At 38.4% G+C, this 21,036-nt stretch overlaps 1 protein-coding gene across 3 annotated transcripts in view; it reads left to right on the top strand.

Moving 5' to 3' along the window:
- The window catches only part of CEP41 (centrosomal protein 41), a 48,115-nt gene that overhangs the window by 15,037 nt on the left and 12,042 nt on the right, over nucleotides 1-21,036 (top strand). For all 3 annotated transcript variants that reach the window (XR_013442876.1, XR_013442875.1, XM_036078377.2), the window contains exons 3-5: nucleotides 11,699-11,746; nucleotides 15,978-16,039; nucleotides 16,952-17,021. Coding sequence is in view for 1 of the 3 variants with exons in the window: in XM_036078377.2 (XP_035934270.1) it covers nucleotides 11,699-11,746; nucleotides 15,978-16,039; nucleotides 16,952-17,021 (180 nt within the window). In the remaining 2 variants the exon portion in view is untranslated. The remainder of the gene's footprint in view (nucleotides 1-11,698; nucleotides 11,747-15,977; nucleotides 16,040-16,951; nucleotides 17,022-21,036) is intronic.

Raw genomic sequence — 21,036 nt, 5'->3', positions numbered from 1 at the left:
GGAAATTGTGGCACAGAGATTGTGTGATTTACTTGAAGTTCAATAAAAGGAGACAGAACGAGGATTTGAACGCAGGGTGAAGAAGTCGATGATGCATCGAGAGACCTGGTGTGAAGCCTGGCCACTGTCTCTTTGGCCAGCTGTCCCAGCTTTTCCCCCAGCCTCATTCCTTCTACCACAAACGCCTTCAACTCCTCCATCTCTACCCGCCCCCCCCCCCCCAGCTGCACCTGTGACCCACTCTCTGGAATAAGCTATTCTGTGAAGGAAGCACTTTGATTAAAAATGCCATATATTTTTTCGAGGGGTCCAGATAACATTTAAAAGACAACTATAAAGGAATGCATTTCTCTTAGAACCTTCTTAAAATGAAAATTTTTAAGAGCTGAGGTTTATTTCAGATACATAGATTTGTCTGTATCTTCATAGGTTTTTCTCCTGGAAATTGAATTGGGATTTGTGAACAAAAACCCATTTCTTTCCCTTCCATTCCTCAATTCATAACCAAAATTTGACTTAATAATAAATAGTACCTGAAATTAATTTCAATTTTTTTAAATTGAGATACTTCAGTCTGCTTTTTATAATTGATAGTAATTGCCTATAGCCTTTTATATCCTCAGAGTTTTAAACTAATGTTTTCCTAATTAAACCTTTTATTTTGAAGTAATTGTAGATTCACAATTTTAAGAAATCATACGGAGAGATTCCGTGTACCCTTTACCCAATTTCCCATAGTAACATCTTATGGAAACTATACAGCATCATAACCATGGTACTGATGTTGATACATACAAGTCTAGATAGAGAACATTTCCAGCCACAAGGATCCCTCATGTTGTCCTTTTAAAGGCATATCCACTTTCTACCCTCACCCTCTCCTTAACCCCTGACAACCACTGATCTGTTCTTCAATTCTATAATTTTGTCATTTCACTGATGCTATATAAGTGGAATCATACAATATGCAACTTTTTTTGAATTGGCTTTGCACTCAGCATAATTCTCTGGAGATTCATTCAGGTTGTTACATTTGTTAGTTGATACCTTTTTATTTACTGAGTAGTATTCCATGGTATGGAAGTGCCACAGTATAACCATTTATCTGTTGAAGGACATCTGGATTGTTTCTACTTGTTAACTATTACAAATACAGGTGCTATAAGCATTCATGTTTTGATTTTTGTTTGAATCTAAGCCTTCATTTCTCCCAGATAAACACCCAGAAGTGCAATTACTGGGTCATATGATAGTTGCATTTGCAGTTTTTTGAGAACTGCCAAACTGTTTTCCAGAGTAGCTAGACCATTTTACATTACTACCAGCAATGAATGAATGCTCCAGTTTCCCCACATCCTCACAGGCATTTGGTGGTGTCGCCATTTTTAATTTTAGCCATTCGGATAGAAGAGTAGTGGCATTTCACTGCAGTTTTGATGTGTGTTTCCCTGATGGCTAACAATGTTGAACAGGTCTTTGTGTACTTATTTGCCATCTGTATATCTGACTCAGTGAAGTATCCCTTCATGTCTTATGCCTATGTTCTAATTGGATTGTTTGCTCTTTAACTTGAGTGTGGAGTGTTGCTTATACATTCTAGCTACCATTCCTTTGTTGGATGCGTGGTTTGCAAATATTTTCTCCAGTCTGTAGCTTGTCTTTTCATTCTCCTGACAGGGTCTTTTGAAGAGCCTAAGTTTTTAATTGTGGTGAAGTCCAGTGTATCAGTGTTTCCTTTTCTGGACCATGCTTTTGCTGTTAAGTCTAGGAACTCTTTGCCAAGACTAGACCCAGAAATTTTCTATCAAGGTTTTTTCCTAAAAGTTTTATTTTACATTTAAGTCAACAATGCACTTTGATAAATAAATTTAAAAATTAAGGAAAAAAAGGGGGGGGCACCTGGGTGGCTCAGTCGGTTAAGCATCTGCCTTTGGCTCAGGTCATGATCCCAGAGTCCTGGGATCAAGCCCCATGTCAGGCTCCCTGCTCAGCGGGGAGTCTGCTTCTCCCTCTCCCTCTGCTGCTCCCCCTCTGCTCCTGCTTTTGCTCTCTCTCAAATAAATAAATAATAAAAATATCAAAAAAAAAAGAGAGAAAATAATACATTTTGAGATAATTTCTGTACAAGATATGCAGCTTAGATCAGAGTTAACTTTTTGCTTATGGATGTCCAGTTGCTCTAGCATCATTTGTTAAAAGCCTGCCTTTCCTGCACTGAATTTTGCACATTCACCTTTGTCAAAAAACAGTTTGGCATATTTATGTGGATCCATTTCTGGGTTCTCTCTTCTGTTTCATTGATCTATGTCTATCCCTCTGCCAATATCTCACAGGCTTGATTAAAATTGGTTAGACTGATTACTCCCACTTTATTTTTCCTTACACATTATTTTAGCTATTCCAGTTCCTTTGGAATCCATGTAAATTTTAGAATAATCTCATTTACATTTATGAAAAAAGCATTGCTCTGATTTTGATAGGTGTTACACTGAACCCATATATCAATTTAGGAAAAATTGACATCTTTACTATGTCGAGTTTTCCAATCCATTACTATAGTACAGTAGTCCCCTCTACCCCGCATCTGGGATTTCACTTTCCAGTTTCAATTACCCACAGTCATCCACAGTCCGGAAGCAGACACTCCTCCTCCTGATGTATCTCAGAAGGTCGAAAGTAGTTTCATGCTACATCACAATGCCTATGTCATTCACCTCACTTCTCATCACGCAGGCATTTTATTATCTCACATCATCACAAGAAGAAGGGTAGAAGATGTTTTGAGAAACAGAGAGACCGCTTTCACATAACTTTTATTGTAGTATGTATTATAATTGTTCTTTTTTATTATTAGTTATTGTTGTTAATCTCTTACTGTGCCTAATTTATAAATTAAACTTTATCATAGGCATGTATGTTTAGGAAAAACACAGTACATACAGGGTTTGGTACTATCTGTGGTTGCAGGTGTCCATGGGGGGGATCTTGGACTATATATCCCCTGAGGATAAAGGGGGGGACCATTGTATGTCTCTCCATGTGTTTAGATCTTCTTTGGGTTTCTTTCATTAACACTGTATAGTTTGCTGCATAAGTGTCCTGTACATGTTTTGTTAGATTTACACCTAAGTATTTCATTTTTTGTTTAGCAATGGTAAATGGTATTGTCTTTTTAATTCTGGTGTCATCGTGTTCATTGCTAATGTATAGAAATACAGCTGATTTTTGTATGTTTCTCCTGAATCCTAGGACTTTGCTAGATTCACTTATTAGGTACAAGAGGAGTTTGTTTGTTTGTTGGGGTTTTTGGTTGTGTGTTTTTTTTTTTTTTTTTTTTTGTAGATTCCTTGGGCTTTTCTCATAGATTCCTTGGGCTTTTCTCTGTAGACAGCAATGTCATTTACAGAAAAGAAGTTTTATTTATTCCTTTCCAGTCCGTATATGTCTTTTATTTCCTTTTATTGCCTTATATTGCACTGGCTAGGACTTCCAGAACTATGTCAAATAAGAGCGATAAGAGTGAATATCCTTGCCTTTTCCCTGATCTTAGGGGGAACACATTCAGTCTTTCATCATCAAGTACAAGGTTAGCTGTACCTGATTGAGGAAGTTTCCTCCTATTCCTGTTTTTCCGAGAATTTTCCATCATGAATAACTGTTGAATTTTAACAAATGGTTTCACTGCATCGATTGATATAATTATATGATTTTGTCTTTAGCTGGTTAATATGGTGGATTACCTTGATGTGCAAATATTGTACTATTGCTGCATCTATGGACTAAACCTCACTTAGTCATGGTGTGTAACTCTTGTTATGTATTGCTCAATTCTATTTATTATTGGGCTAAAGATTTTTGTGTTTATATTAATGAGGTAGATTGGTTTGTAATTTTTTTGTGTGGGGGGGGGGACTGTCTTTGTCTAGTTTTAGTAGCAGGGTAACACCAGCATCATAAAATGAGTTGGAAAGTATTTCTTCTTGTTCTGTTTTCGGGAAGATATTGTGTATTATGAATTATACACTTTAAAATGGTGACTTTTAGGGGCACCTGGGTGGCTCAGTCGGTTAAGCGTCTGCCTTCGGCTCAGGCCATGATCCCAGGTCCTGGGATTGAGCCGCATGTCAGGCTCTCTGCTCAGCAGGGAGTCTGCCCCTCCCCCTGCTCATGCTCTCTCTCTCTCTCAATTAAATAAATAAAATCTTTTAAAAATACCTTTAAAAATGCATTGATGTTCATTTTATTGCTCACGATATGGTCTATCTTGGCATATATTCCATAGGCACTTGAAAAAATGTACATATGTGTATTTTTGCTTTCTATATTCTTCTTTCCTGAGGTTTCAAGATTCCTTCTTTTCCTTTTCCTTTCTTTTTTTTTTAATACTTTTTTTTTAAGATTTTATTTTATGTAATCTCTACACCCAATGTGGGGCTCAAACTCACAACCCCAAGATCAAGAGTCACACACTCCACTGACTGAGCCAGCCCAGTGCCCCTACTTTTCCTTTTTGATTAGAGAACTTTCTTTAGCCATTCTTTAGGGTAGGTCTGCTGGTAAGACCTACCCTAAAGAACCCTACCCTAAAGGTAAAACCTCTGAGTTTCCCTTCATCTGCAAAATGTCTTGATTTCCTTTCGTTCCTGAAGGGTATTTTCTCTGAGTGTGGGAGCCGAGGTTGACAATTACTTTCTTTAAGCACTTGAGCAATATTGTTCCACTTTCTTCTGGATGCCATGATTTCTGATGAAGAATCTGCTATCAGTTGAACTGTTTTTCCCATATAGGTAAGGTGTCATTTTTTTCTCTTGTTGCTTTCAAGGTTCTTTTTTTCTTTAGTTTTCAGAAGTTTGATTATGATGTATCTTGATGTGGGTTTCTTTGGGTTTATCCTGTTTGGCATTCATTGGGCTTCTATGTACATCTATAGATTTATGTTTCTTGTCAAATGTGGGAAGTCTTCAGCCATTATACCTTTGAGTACTTTCCCATCCCCACCTCCTTGATCCTCTTTCTGGTGCTTTGATGTCACCTCATCATAGCCCAGCAAGGATAGAAATCAAGCCCGCACCCCCCCTCCCCCACCCCAGCCTTTGCTGACAGGTGAGGGTGATGTTTGGTTGGAGTAAAGCAGTTATTGTCTGACAGTTTTCTGGCTTGCTAGGCTGCCCCTTCCCTAGGCCTTTGGGTGGGGACAGCAGGCTTTTGTTAGGGATTTTTTTTTTCCTCTCTCTCCATTGATGTTTCTGGATCCTGGCTTCTTTAGCTCCAAGTCTAAGATATATGAGGCAAACAAACAGACAGACAGACAGATAACACAAAAAGCCAAGTAACCCAACTATCATGCCATTTCTTGGGTCCTGAGGTCCCCAGTCTGCCTTCCTCTCTCTAACCTATCAAGTCTTCTTTTCTATTTTATAAATAATGTCCAGGGTTGTTTTTTTTTTAATCAATTTTTTTTTATAATTGATATGTTATTTTCTTAAATTGAGATATAATTTACATACCATAAAATTCACACTGTTAACCTTTTAAGCAGTTCAGAAGTTTTTAGTACATTCACAAAGTTGTGACACCATCATCATTCTAATTGCAGAACATTTTTGTCATCCCAAAAAGAAAGCCAATATCCAAGAGCAATCACTTCCCATTCCTTACTTTTTCCAGTCCCTGATAACCACTAATCTGCTTTCTGTATCTGTGAGTTTGCCTATTCTGAACATTTCACATAAAAGGAATCATGTAATATGTGGCCTTTGTGTCTGGCTTCTTTCACTTAGCATAATGGGTTCAAGATCTGTCCATGTTGCAACATGTATCAATACTTCATTATTTTTTACTGCCAAATAATATTCTATTGTATAAATATATTCTACATTTTGTTTATCCACTCGTCAGTTAATGGACATTTGGGTTGTTTATACTTTTTGGCCATAATGCTGCTATAAACATTAATGTACAAATTTTTGTGGGAATATATGCTTTTAATTCTCTTGGTTATATACCTAGGAGTCACATAGGACCGTATGATGTAACTCTGTGTTTAATTTTTTGAGGAATTGCCAAACTGTTTTCCAAAGCAGCTGCACTACTTTGCATTCTCACCAGTAATGTAGGAGGGCTCTTTTTCTCCACATCCTTGATGATGCTTGTTACTGTCCATCATTTTGATTATAGTCATCTTTGCGGATATGAAGTGGTATCGCATTGTGGTTTTGATTTGCATTTTCCTAATGACTAATGATGTTGAGCACCTTTTTATGTGCTTATTGGCATTTGTGTATCTCCTATAGAGAAATACCTATTCAAATCACTGGCCTAGTTTGTACTTGTTTTTTTTTTTTTCCTATTGCTCTGTTATAAGAGTTCTTTTACATATACTGGATACTAGACCCTTATCAGAAATATGATTTGCAAATACTTCCTCCCATTTTGTAGGTTGTCCAGTGTTTTTGTTGTACTTAGCTGGAGGAGTAAAATACATCTACTTCATCTTCCTGGAGTAAGAAGTCTCCCAAACTAGTTTTATAATAGCTTTTGGAAGGGCCAAAGTGTACTTCATTGCTTAAAACTATTTTAAAGTCAGTGTGGGGCTATCCTAGTGTTCAATTTTTTTTGTTGTTTCAAACTTAGAAATTATTTTAAAGTCAATTTCAGGGGAGGATTTTTTTTTTAAAGATTTTATTTATTTATTTGACAGAGAGAAACAAAGTGAGAGAGGGAACACAAGCAGGGGAAGTGGGAGAGGGAGGAGCAGGCTTCCCGCTGAGCAGGGAGCCCGATGCGGGGCTCGATCCCAGGACCCTGGGACCATGACCTGAGCCGAAGGCAGACGCTTAACGACTGAGCCACCCAGGAGCCCCAATTTCAGGGGAGGATTTTAATGTTTTTTTTTTTCTATGCATTTTTGTGATTTCTCTCCCTGTGTATTCAGAGAACATTTCCACTTGTTGTGCCACGGCCGGTTGGTTATGTGCCACCATACATGTCCTGTTAGCTCTCTGGGTAGCCACTGGGGCCTGGGGCAGCCAGCATTTACACCAGCGTTTTGTTCAAATATTATCATTTATATGTATGCCAACAGGTGCAAAGGGTGAGGAGTCCTGGTTAAGAGAGCACAAGAGTAACCTTATAGCCCCGTGAGAGTAAGGAGCCCCTGTCTATGGTATGTTTTTAAGCTCTGCAGTCAGAGCAGTGAAAATAAGCACAGGTATGAGTGAGCATTCCTCATTTCTAGGCTAAATAGATGGGTCTTTAATCTTTTCTTACCAAACAGTGAGCAATTCAGAGTTAATCACAAGAAATCAAGAATTGCGTGGTATCTCCAGTCTTCACCCAAATCACCTCCTGAGTTCTTCAAAGACTGCTGTCTTCTTCCTGGGTAAAGATTATTTTTTATTTCTATGCTTCTGACTCTACTTCTCCTATAAACTCAAACACTGCTATATAGCCACAGCTAGAAATACCAGAATCATTTTGAACTTCAAATATTTCTTTTGTTCCATAGGTGCCTGGGTGTCTCTTACCAGCTCCCCAGCCTTGCCAGACTGTGCCATGAATGGATTATGCTTCTGACGAAATCCCTGACGGCGTTTTGTTGGGTCTCCACCACAGGGTTCTTGTGTATTCTCAAGCACCCTCTCTGGGTTTCCCTTCCGCAGCACCACAGGCTGATGAAAGGACACTTTCCAAACCACAGGGCTCTCCCTTTGTCAGTGTCCTACACTCTTTCCTCGCCTGCATTAGCCTCTCATTTCAATCTCTATCCAATCTAATTTCAAATGTCCAGGTTTCTAAAATTCTGTAGATTTTTCTCCACTGCATCTCTTCTAGCCTTACTTTTAATTTTTTAAAAATTCACATTACTCTTGTTATCTCCACACAAACTAGTCATGTCCTTTTTTCTTTTTTAGTCTCTACTTTGTCTGAATATTTGCTAATAGCCTTGATCTTAAGCACTCAAACTCATTACCAGACTAGGTACTCTTCACTTTTATTTGGTATTTAATTCTGTTTTTTATGTCAAAGGAAGAAATGTATGTAAAAGCCTTTTATAAACCAGAAAGCACTATACACTCATATAACTTATTGAGATTAACAAAGGACTACTGTGCCGCTTTTCACGCTTTCTGCTCCTTCTGAGCCAAAAGAACTTCTCCATAGAGGGAAATATTGAAGAAAAATAAAGCAATGGAGTTGTCTCTTAGCAACTGAGTTCGTGCCTTATAAATCTTGCCCACTTTAGATTACTGCCGCTCAAAATCACTTGCTTTCCTTACTGACTCAGTGCGAATAATGTTATTAAATTATAGGAAAACAAAGGGAAAAAAATCTAACGAACGAGTCACTCCGTTTATCGATTGTTCTCTCTCTTGCGTAGCACTATTGATAGAGTTGGGTTGTCTCTTTCTCTTGATTCTAATTGCACAACTTTTATATATATATAAGTATATATATAAATAAATATATATATATCTTTTTTGCAATTTAAATTATAAACTAAGTAGAAGCTAAATACCACCTTACACATTTCGAGGTTACCCAAGTCTTGAAATAATATGGATGTTACATAGGTAGTATATAACATATACTATAATAATAATCAAGTTGTGCATAGCTTAAAGAAAATCAGGTGTCCAAAAACTCAAGCCAAATTGGGGCATGATAATTTGTGTTATAAAATAATTCATTATAAGGATTCTTCAGGTAGTAGATCTTCATAGTATATTTCACTTAGCAAATAATTCCAAGTACCTTTTATGCTAGACAATGGAAGAGATAAAGATTCTGTGTGTGTGTGTGTGTGTGTGTGTAAATAGTCTTTGGCTTTCAGTATCAGAAGGTAGATAAGACTTGCACACAAATAAGGCGGTATAATGATAAATGCCTTGTGAGTGCTGAGCTGAGTGCTGTAGAAGTTCAGAGGAGGGAAAGGTCACTTCCAGCTGGGTGAGTTATTATGATTACATGGACAAGATGACATGTTAGAGAACAGAAGACCAACGGAGAGTTTGTCAAGTTTAGTAATTAAGGCAAGATTGAAGAGGCAGGTAAGACGTTGGCGCCTTTAGCTCTAGAACAAGGAGTTTAAACTTTAGTCAGGAAGCAATGGGGAGCCACTGACATTTTTTTTTTTTTAATCAAAGTCTTGTCTCAGAAAATTTATCTAGCAGTAATGTGTAATTTCAGTTAAAAAAAAAAAAACTGGTTTGCTGATAGTCTTTTAAGCTCCTTTTGTATGAAACAAAGCTGCATTTATAAATAAGCCAATTATAGAATTGATTCATTTCTAGTCTTTTTGAAAGGTAGTCAAAAGCCTATTTTCAGATGCAATTAGATCCAGTAAGATAAGCTGCGTAGTTAAGATGTAAGCGTTCTATGAAGCGGGGTACAATACTACATTTCATATTTTCTAAAATCATTTTTAAGGATCTTTTGTGTCAGCTATTCCTAGTGTCTTTCTCCAGCTGAAACAATGCAGAAATCCTCCATTTTCTCTTTCTCCCCACTGCTTCGATAGAATGAATGTCTATAATGAAAAGACCTTCTTATCGGTCGCCCTCTCAGATTTGTGCTTAATTTTGCCAAATATTTGTATACCTCTGCAAAAGACTGCGCTTGCCTGCCTTCTTCTTTAGTGGGAGAGACAGTAGGAGCGCCGGCCTACCTCACAGGGTTGGTGTGAGGCCCTGCTGGTACAAAGATGAAGTGCTGTGTAAATACTCGGAAAATGCTGATAATTGATTGATTGAGAAATGGCCTTCAGACACTTTGCTAGTGGAAACCGCTCTAGATTGGAAATGCGATGTTTTTAATAATAAAGACCATATAATACGGCTGGCTATTGTCTTCCTTGTGTGGTGTGCCTCAGGGAATTTAGAGCATAAAATGGGTCCCACCTGCTACTATTAGGGAAGTCACACTTCCTACATATTTACCTCACGGTGAAATCGTGTTTTTAAAACAGCACAACGAGTATGTTTTTGTGAGCCATATTACAAACCAGGAGGTTGGGAACATTCAGCCCGGCTTAGTTACTAATTTGCTGTGTCACTGAACAAATCGGTGATCCTTTTTGTACCTTAGCTTTCCGACGAGACTGCCCGAAGCTGCCCCGCCAAAAGAAGCTAACTGCTGGGTCAGCAACACGCAAATGTAGGGGACTCAGGAACATTTGTAACCAAAACCTATTATGTAAAATAGCTTCAGAATAAGACGGCAGGACACCGAAGAGTGAGCACAATGTTTGCCCTGTCTTCTTCCCCCATTGTATTGACCAGTGGGTTCCCGCCTGAGGTCAAAGTTGCAGGGGAGAAGGGTGTGCATTGAGGAAGAATTCGTGGTTCCCACTCCGGAGATCCGGTCACATCTCAGGTCACTTCCAGCCTGAAGAACCTAGAAAAGATCATATTTGATTCTACTCTTGGTCTGTGGTGCTATTTGGACCTCTTAGCCATTTTCAGTGTCTCTCCTGAGAAGGCTCAGGCCTTTCAGCCTCCCTGACTGCTGTCATGTCTCTCTGGCTTTTGGAAGGCCACAGTCTGGCTGTAGGGCTATACTGTTTCCCGCTGTCTCATCCTGATCCGGAGAGTGTGTGTCTTCAGGTGGAAAAAAATAAATTTTTGTGACTCTGGAATTTTATTCCCTGATGAATTCATAAGTAAAGATTTAATAATAACGTGATGTAAGTTGTTTTTTTGAAAATGTATTTTGGGTTTCAGAGCAAGAATTTTCTCTCTCTACTTCTGACCTAAAACGTGAAGAAAAGCTCAGGCTAGTCCTGAAAAAACATCAGTTCATGCCATTAATTGGAAGCATTTCTTTTATCTGAACTTGGGACTGAATCTGACTAGCTCCTCCCAAGGCTTAAAGGTTAGGAGCACAATTTTAGAAATGAGAAGCTTTGAAACAGTTTTCCCCTTTTTTGCTGTATCTTTCGAATGCCAGGCAGAGCTTGCCGTGTTGAATCAAATTGAAGCATGCCCAGTAAAAAATAATAGCCTGTGGCTTGGGAACTAGACCTTAGTTCGTTCGGAAACCAAAAGGATCCTGGCCCCGTTTTAGTGTATGGAAACCCTCCAAACCACCTTGGCTAGCCCCTGGTATTGTAGAACCAGGCTGCAGAACACGAGGGCTTGGTGCTCTCCGCACTGGTGGGAGTCCATGGTGAATACTAGCGCACAGACTGTGTGGTCTAGGTCAGGCTGCAGCATCAGCACGAATAGTTGAAGACCAAGTTCAGGAAAGCAAGGGAAACCACAAAGACTAAGCAGAGAGCAAGGGCTTGCTTGGTAGCCACAGCGGCACATTTTAGACATTCAGAGATCATTGCTTCTTTCTTTCTCCTTGGCACATCTTCCCCACAGAAAGATTATGGGGGAATAAAAGGAGGAGGAAAGCCTTGACTCAAAAAGAAAAAAAAAAAAAAGATTATATAAAGTGATCATCTGTATGGCCTGGGGCTTCCTAGTGTTTATTGGGTATGTACGCTTTCAATACATTTGGCCAATACTTTCCCCTTGATTCCTCATCGTTTAATGAGGCTGTATAATCCAGAAGAATGTGAATGAGGCCCATTTACCTACTGTGATTCCATAAGAACCGGATAGGAAGGCTTGGGGAATACTTGTACTCCATTCTGTTTTTACAGTATTAACTCATTTTCTTCCATTAAAAGCCTATCGTATTCTCTTTTTAGGTAACAGTATGACTAAATACATTGAGAAGCTAGAAGAGATCAAAAAAAGTGAGTAACACTATTGACGGTTTGGGAAAATAGAGCCCTGAAGTTCTAGAAGTTGGTTATTAACAACCGTAGCCCCATCCTACAGCTGACAGGCACGGAAATCTGTGGGAGGCGGGCGAGCCTGGCAGGTGCCGAGGAGGATGTGGGAAACACCATGTACCATCCCAGCCAGCTGCTGAGGTTGTTGCCTGAGGGCCGAGTTCTGCCCGACTGACATCCCACCGGAGATGTTAGTGTTGAAATGCAGAATGAGCTCTCTAGTTAGGCAGCGAGAGTCCGAGCTTCTGGTTTCATTGCACTGCAGTCTCCACGACCTTTTTCAAGGTCATGATCTTTCCTACCTTCTTCGTTTTCTCTATGCCCGAGATAGGAATAATATTATCTCTTCTTTCATAACCTCCTTTTGCGTATAAATTAATCAGTTATTCATGAAAGACATTGAGAGGTAAGAGAGAGCGAGCTTAAAGTGGTGCTATGCCTTATGAATTCATTGCAGTCTGCTTTCCTTTAATTAAAAATCATATTTCATGCATGTCCTTTTTACAAACTAATCTGCTTCAAAGATAAGCTACTAGTCACCGAGTGCGTCGCCCTTGCACAAAAATCATAATTTTTCAACCTGTGTCCAAAATGGCTGGAAAGGGTACACAGCAAGGCCAGAATTAAAGAAGTAGGAACATCTATTTCCTAAGATGGATTTGTTCATCTCCTCAGGAGAGGAACCCAGTGCCAGGGGAGTAGTTAGCTGATGGTAGTAGAGAGGCGCTCTGATGGTTCGTAGTTCAGAACTTCGCTCTGGTAATACACATCCTTCGGGAAGAGAATATTACCAACCCAGAATAAACCAGAACTTCTGTTTTTATAACACAGGCCTTTTAATTTAAATGATAATGTTTCTGCTTCTTTTGAATTGCCGCGGTATTAAGAAACCCCAGCCAATAGTGTGGACTCAGGAACAGCTTTATGCTGACTCTTGATAGTTGCCGTGTTCAGCTATAAGGGCTAATGTTATAGACGTTTGTTTTTTCATGGGTAATGTCACACCATCCTTTTCTTCTTTGATCCTTTATGTCAGATTTTGTACTTTTATTATATTTTACATTACATAAGTATATATTCTTTAAGTATATATTACCATTTTAAACTGTTTGAAAAAAATCTCATTTACTCACCCATGCTTCACTGTTGTCGTCCTTAGTTCATCCACAGCAGGTAAAATTCAGCTGGCTTGCTTCTGGTTGGGCTTGCAATCTCCTTTTGCCTCCTATCCATTCGTAGCTTAATGTAAGCTCACATGTCCACACCAAGATTTGTCCCCTGAAAATGTCCCGTTCCACCCAGATTGCTGGACCCTGTTTAAAACATTTCTTAAAAGCACAATGTGGTTTCTCTAATATCTAAATTCTAAATGGAGCTGGTCTCCCCACACTCCACCGCGCCCCCCAATACCTCTAGAATAGAGTCCTTGAAAATGTTTGCTTCCCTCTTTAGAAGTTTTGGACTTCCTTTTAGGAAGACAGGAGGCCCCTCTCACCTTGTTTCACACACTTTGTGCTGATTCCCTGACTAGAATTATTTCGGATTCTGATTTGAGATCTACATTTTGGAAGCTATTTCCTTCTCTTTTCCTGTTTTCTGTTGTAGATGTTCTTTTGGGTCAAAAGGGAGGAGAATATTGCCTTGTTTCGTGACATCCTAGACCCATCACTTTTTGTGGGTTACCTTAGATGCCATGTCTTTCTGTGAAATCACAAACCTGTTCTGTTACTTCCTTTGATTTGTCTTCCACTGTGAGCCCAACTTCCCTTTGCTAGTAACGCGTTTTAACAGTACCCTGAAAACGCAGAATTCCTTTGTAATCTGAATATTCTTTCTACTCTGTCTCGGGAAAATAGACACTCTGTGTCTATTGACTGCTCACAAAGCCTATTCTTGGCTTCTGGTGGTTAGATGACACTAGCTGGACCCAGTGTGAAGCATCCTAGATAGTCAGGTCTCTGTCCTTCCAGTAACTCGAGAGAGGCATTCTGAGACTCCAGACTTACCGGAGAAGCAGAACTTGATAACGTATCTGAAACTAGGATTTTTTTTGTCTCCATCCCAGAGTTTGGGAGAAGCGACCGTAGCAGAAGCTCCATCCTTAAAGCTCTGTTCGCACTTGCAAGGACAGAACGACAGAGCTTTCCAAGTCAGCCTTTTTTTATAAGCTTTAAAACTTACTAGTAAAACATCTAGTTTGATCTTTTATCTCTGAGTAATAATGTCAGAAAGTCCTACCGATGGCTGTCCTTCTAAACAAGAACCAGGTATGTAGAGTTCAGGCTCAAATGTGCAGCGGGATGCCCAGCACCTATGAGAGGATGCTAGAAATGCCAATCCGTAGAACATAGTAGAGCCTGTTTTTCGTTTGAGATCATTTCTACTTAGTCAAAGGGGATTTGAATGTGTACATTTTGTACTGGGAATGTGAAGAAGTGGAGAAATATTTCAAACTATGTAACTATACCAAAAGAGTATCAATGGAGAAATGTCACAGTGCAAGCTACTTGAAAGCTGTTGACTCTTTTTATTGGCTGATTTATTGCCATTGTGATTTATATAAATGACTTTTGGTGGGCAGTTTGGTGGCAATTGAGAGGAGACTGTGGTTATTCAGCTGTACTTTTGAAAGCTTCTGCCCAGCCTCTTGGGTCTGCATCCTGGCAGGTCTTAGAAGTTCCTTTGCATTTAGGTTTGTTACCTTGTTGTATCCATAAGAAGCTATTCTGAGAATTTTCTAGAAGTAATGGTTAGTTACTAGCCAGATGGCTCTCTTTGAGACATGGAGAACAGAGAAGCTTGAATTCATTGTAACAGGAGTCTTGATATAGTGACACAAATCTAGTTTTTAAAGTACTATTACTTCCTGACTCTGAATCCTAAGGTGTTTGGTCAACCAAGCTAACGTTATCCTCCAAAGGATTCGTTCTGTGTTGGTTTTTGGAAAATTCGTGGAAATGATTAGGAACACCAGGTAAATACTTTTAAATACCTTTAATCCTTTCCTTTGTTGCTAGGATTCTCGGTTTCTGCGACTTCTATGCTGTGAAGGCCTTAGTAATTATCCCCCTAACCTTTAGTAATTCGGAAATAATGAGGAAGTACTTAAGGAATCATGGGCGCCAATATAAAAATGTAGAAGCGAAGGGAAGCGTAAGGGTGGGTGGGAGTTCGATGCTGAAAACTCAGAATTGGCAGTCATCTTCAGGAAATTTTAAGGAAGCTAACTTTTAGCATGTCTCTGTGGGACAGATACTAGGTCATGTGAGACTGGCTAAATTTTAAGACTGGTCAATGTGATATCAAGAACTGTTAATAACAAACAGGCGTAGAAGTGCCCCCATTTGAGTCGTGTCTCAGGACTGTCAAGATAGCACTGAATAAATATTGATGTTTCAGAATGATTTTTTTTAATTGTGGTAAAGAAAAAAAAACACATATAACATCACATTTACCATCTTCACCATTTTTAAATGTGACACTGCTGCACAACAGATCTCGGGAACTTTTTCATCTTGGAACACTGAGTAGGTGGATTTTTACTGAAGTGAAGTTGTGGAGAAACTGATAGAATAGATTATCAGGACCAGGCCTAACTTTATGCCCAGCATGGTACCCCGGGGGGGCGGGGGGGGGGGGAAGTGTCCTCTGTCTCCAGCATAATTTGTAACCTCAGGAACAGAACCGGTCTCCCTTCAGGGCAGAGTTAGAATAATAGGGTGTGAATGTCCTACCACCTGTTTGACCTGGGGCAACTGAGCTTCTCTGGGTTTCTGTCCTCATTTGCAAAATGCAGACGTTTATTCCCTGCTTTGTTCTGAAAAGGATTTAAAGTGGCTTACAAAAATGGTGGTCAAAAGAAAGACAGCAGAGTAAAAGGGAAAAAGGGTAAGCGGATAGAATAAATGCAAGGGTTAAAGTCACAAGACACAAAAGGATGGCTTGTAAATTCAACTTTAGGTTTCCTACCAGCCAAAGCAAGGGGTGGGGGGGAAGGGGAATAAAGAGGTGATAAGAATGTGTGGCACACTTAATTTTGACCATACCATGAGGATCGTATATGAGATAATATATGGAAAAGCATATAAATCACTTGAAAATTATACCACATAACTTGACGACTAGAAAGAATGAGTACCTCTAAGAAAGAAAAATATACCTAGAAAATTATTTGTCCTATCCTGCTTTTCAGATTATAGATACAAAAAGGATGAGCTTTTCAAGAGACTAAAAGTTACAACTTTTGCCCAGCTGGTAAGTTGAACGATCCTCCATTGGAGCAAAGACTCTAATTTGTGCTGGTTTATGTGAGTATTTCTAAATTCCACGGCTAAGTAATGTTTGCAGAAGGGTTTCTTCTGATTCTTTACATTTCACCTATGGGAAGATTGATGTGTGATGTGTGTGCTCATTCAAGGGTAGTATGAACAGTCTTCTTTGATAAGAATTTTATAAAGTAAAGTGTACATTCCACCTTTAAACCATCACACTTATGGTTTAGGTTTTATTTTTTTCCTTGCACGCTTTAATTTAGTATTTAGAATCTAGAATTCTGGTCTCTGGATTGTTTGGACATTTTTCTCCGTGAAACCAGGTGATTGCCATGGGCTATTTTGTTACTTTGGGAAAGTCACTTTCTTCTTTCATTTGAAAATTAGGGGTAAAGTGTCTCTCTGGCCCCCAAACATGAGTTTCATTGATGTACCTCAAGGTGGATCTTGGGTCTTAGGAGCTGAGCTGTGAAAAGTGCTTTAAAAACTGTGTGTAGGTATAGTGTTGTGATACATATATTCATAATTATATTTATTTCTTCATTGCATGTAGAATTGTTGATTCAATTCTGTCATTGTAAGTACTGCGTGTTGAGACTGAAATATATATGATTATTTATTCACGTTTCTTATCCTAAATTGTCCTTTTGGTCTTTTAAGTTTATTATGTGATGTTTTAAATGAATCTTTTTTTTTTCTGGAACTATCATCTGCGGTATGATTACCATTCCCAAAATGAGGAGGCCTGAGATTTAGTCTCCAGTGGAGGACACTGACAGTTCCTTAAACCAAGAGATCTTTGATGTTTGATGTTTCCTCGTCTGTTATAAAAGACAGAACTGCCTCTGTTTAAAGACATACAGGCATCTATACATTTCATTCTTTCTTCTATCAGGTCATCCAAGTTGCTTCCCTATCTGATCAAACACTGGAAGTGACAGCTGAAGAGATTCAAAGGCTAGAAGGTAATGAGAATTGAGGATGTGGGGCAAATAAACGATTGACCATTTGACTGAAGGTACTCGCCCTGTCCGCCTTTGCTGTTGTGTTCACAGGGAACTGGGACTTTGATGGATCTATTTGCAATTAGATTGTTACTCTCTGAGAAATGGTACCTGGTGCTTTAATTGTTAATTCTTATTTCTTTTGAAAAGCCATCTGGTTTTCTGGCTCTAACATTTGTAGTTTTAAATGTTTTTGATGTGTTTAATATACTGATTACTTTTTTTCCAACAAATATTTTTAGTGCCTTCTATATATGCACAGGTCTCAGTATGAGGCACTAGGAGACTACAGAGATGAGTAACGCCCAGCTCTGCTTACATAGAGCTGGTAGCCACATGTGCGCACGTGCACACACGTATGCGTGTTGGATGAGGAGAGTGATAACAGAAGCACAAAATCATGAACGTGGCAGAAATTCATAATGGAGGACTAGGGAGAAGCCATCATTTGTTGAATATATATTGCTAAGTACTTCGCTCAAGTTTTCTTATTTAATCTTATCAAAAACTCTAAAAGGTACACTTTAGAGATGAGAAGCCCAAGCCTCAGAGGTTAAATTACTTGCTTAAGGTGAGACAGCCGGTAAGGAATGGGCCCGGGTTGCAGATCTACGAGTGTCTGGTAACAAGCAGTGCCTTTGCTGTGGGAGTTCTGAGGAAGGAAAGGCGCTTTCCAGTTAGAAAACTGAGGTAGGCTTTCTGAGAGCTTTTGAACTGGGCCATAAAGGAGGGTAGAATCTCACAGGTGCAAGTTAAGGGTGAAGTTCTTGCAACCTGAGCAAAGGCATGCGGAGAATGAGAAGCTCCAAGCGAGTTTGGGGAATGCGTCATCCCGCCTGGCAGCCGTCTGGGGGAGGCATGGGTGCTGGGTCGGAGATAGGGCTAGGGAGATAGGCTTCTAGCTCCAGGTTTCCCTTCTGAAATGCCGAGTCGAAAATAAAACCCCTTAGTTGTACTGTCATGAAAAGAATACATAGAGTTAAGGTCTTTATTTTATCCTGAGGTACTCAACCATCAATGTGTGGCTGTTTACTGAAGGGAAATGTGTTCTGTGAAGGTTGATGTAGGCCAGGACTTTGACTTCTGATTTCAAGACAAGTTTCTCAGGAAGTCCAAGCCCTGGTTTTGTGCAACTTAACTGTCATCTCCCTGGACTTGTTTTTGTTAGGGAGGATAAAGAGCACCTGACAAAGACAGGAATTTATCTTTGACAGATACCTCTCATGGCAGAGAAATAAGGGCTCTTTGTAACAGAGATAATTGAGTCTTCTCATAGAAGTACTCCCAATTTTAACCTGGTTATATAAGTACCTGGATTTGGTCCTTTAATTCATTGCAATTGCAGCACCGGAACATATGGGCACATGCAATTTTCTCTTCTGAGATGAATTTGCACAGCAAAATAGGCTCTTATAAAGTAGGACACCATAATGTGTGAGTAATATTAGTGTTTTTCTAGTGCTCTACACAGAATAATAACTCACTCAGGAATGCCTGTAGAACAGATTGTATGCATATTGGCTATTTTTGAAGGAATAAAAAAATCTCCTTTTGTAATGTTTACTGTTTTTTCCTGACTTAAAAGTGTATTTCTAGAAAATTAGAAAACTGCAAAAAATATATATAAAGAAAATTAAAATAATAATCCCTGCTAACATTTTGCTCTGTTTTCCCCCCTACCTAACTGCCCACCCAAATCTGTATTCTTTGTGTATACTTTTGAATTGTGCTGTTTCAAATTAACATTTTATCATGCATGCTATCCTATGTCATTAAATGGACTTCAAAGGCTGAATTGTGAAGGTTGTGTTGTCATATAATGCCTGTCCTGTGGCTATACCATAATTTAATTATTCTCCTATTGGACATTACGGTTTTTCTAATTTTTCAATTTTATAAAACAATGCTCTAATGTAAATACATAAACGTTTGTGTGCGTCTGATTATTCCCTGAAGATAAATTGCTGCAGATGGTTGAAGGGTGGAACCATTTTAAGATGCTCAATGCTGATTCCACATTATCTCCAGAATGGTTCTTCCTGTTTGCATTCCCAACAAATAAGTGAGAAGACCTGTTTCTCTTCATCCTAGGCAATGCTGAATAATTATCATTTTTGCAAACGTTTGCCAATTTGATAGATGAAAGTGGTATCTAATAATTTTCCTTTGAATCTCTCTGATCATGAAATTGAGCTTTGTGTATCTGTCTGTTTATTGGTCATACCTATTTCTTCTGAGAACATTCCATGTCCTTCCCCAGTTTTTTTCCCTCATGGAATGTTCATCTTTTACTGATTTGTAAAAGCTCTGTATATTAGGATATCTTTAAACATTGGAAACCAGTACAGCCTTGAAAATGAATGAGAAAAAGCTTTACTTAATGATTTGGAACAGTTTTCAAGCTGTATCATTAAGTAAAAATAAAACAACAAAACAAAAAACCAAAGTGTAGAGCAGTATGAGTGGCATTCTCCTGATATGTTAAAAGGGGAAGAAATAAAATAGATGCAAAAGTCTGTAGTTGTTTTATTTCTGGAAAAAGACATAAATCTGTGAAGGTAGTTCCCTTGGGAGAGGAGGCCTGAGGGCCTACGGGTCTGCAGTGGGAAGGGACTTCCTTTCTGTATTAATAGTTTTATCTTGCTTGCATTTTTACCTTGTGCACAGGATCTTTTTTCAATTAAAGCACTAGTTAATTAAAAAATGCTTTGTGAATTAAGTATATTAACCTTTCCTCATGCATCTAGGTCATAGATATTTTTCCTAATTTGTTACTCACCTTTTAACTTTCTTCATGTTGGTTTTTGACATACACAAGGTTTGCATTTTTACGAGATTTTATCTATTAGCCTTTCATGTTATGTTTTCTTTTATTGCCTTAGGCTCATAAAATCCAAAATAAGATAAACTATTCACCTATATTTTCTTCTATTAGCTTGCTTGGTGGTTTTGTTTTTTGTTTGTTTGTTTTCCTACATCAATCTATTTGTTAATATTTTGGTATATGATGTGAGGGGGTTTTCTAAATTCGATTTTTCTAGATAGTTGGCACAATATCCCACCACCATGTATTCACTCGTTCTCCCTTTACCCACTGGTTTGTGATGTTACCTTTAACATTTATATTAGCTTTTTATATATATTCTGGGATTTGTTTCTGTGTTCTCATATACTGTTGTTCTGGTTTGTGGGTCAGCATTGTTTTGATCATTTACCTTTGCAATATATGTTACTATTTGCTAAGGCATATTCTCTAAATTACCCATATGTATGTATGTGTGTCTGTGTGTGTGTATATAAATATACAATATTTATATACATATATAATATTTTATATATATATATACATATATATATTAAAATTATTTTCGTTCTCATCTTTAAAATCCTTTTAAGCTTTCCAGAAATCCCGTTGGGATTGGTTTAGGGCTAAAAATTAAGTTTGGAAAGGATTAACATCATTTCACTTTTAGTCACCCAGTCAGGAATGTGAAAGTACATCACTGTCTTCATTCGGGTTGTCTTTAATGTCTCTTAAGTAAAATTTTTATAAGACCTATAAAGGATGTAAGTTTTTACAGGCCCTTTACATGTCTTAATAGGCTTATTTTCGAGGAGAGCATATCTTATATTTGCAGTTGTTACTGTAAATGAGATGCTCATCATATTCCTTTCTAATTGGCTTTTAAGAAAAGTAGTTTGTTAGTATTTCTTTTTTTAAGCTAACCACATACTTATTTCCCTTATTCTCATAGGATTCTTCTGAAGTTTCTAGGTATATATATCATATGCAAAATAAATGTTAGTATCCTCTTTAATAACTAAGCCTCTTATTTCTATTTCTTCTCTCATTGTACTAGTTAGAATAGTAAATTCCCAGACTTTTTGGTACAGTCTCCCTCCGCACTCTTAAACTGAGGACCTCAAAGAATTTTGGTTTATGTGCATTATACCTATTAATATTTAGGATATTAAA

The sequence above is a fragment of the Halichoerus grypus genome, chromosome 12 (genome assembly GCF_964656455.1).
Source record: "Halichoerus grypus chromosome 12, mHalGry1.hap1.1, whole genome shotgun sequence".
In the NCBI taxonomy this organism is placed as follows: domain Eukaryota; kingdom Metazoa; phylum Chordata; class Mammalia; order Carnivora; family Phocidae; genus Halichoerus; species Halichoerus grypus.
Note: the sequence above shows the minus strand (reverse complement) of the source record. Positions and strands in the feature narration are given on the sequence as shown.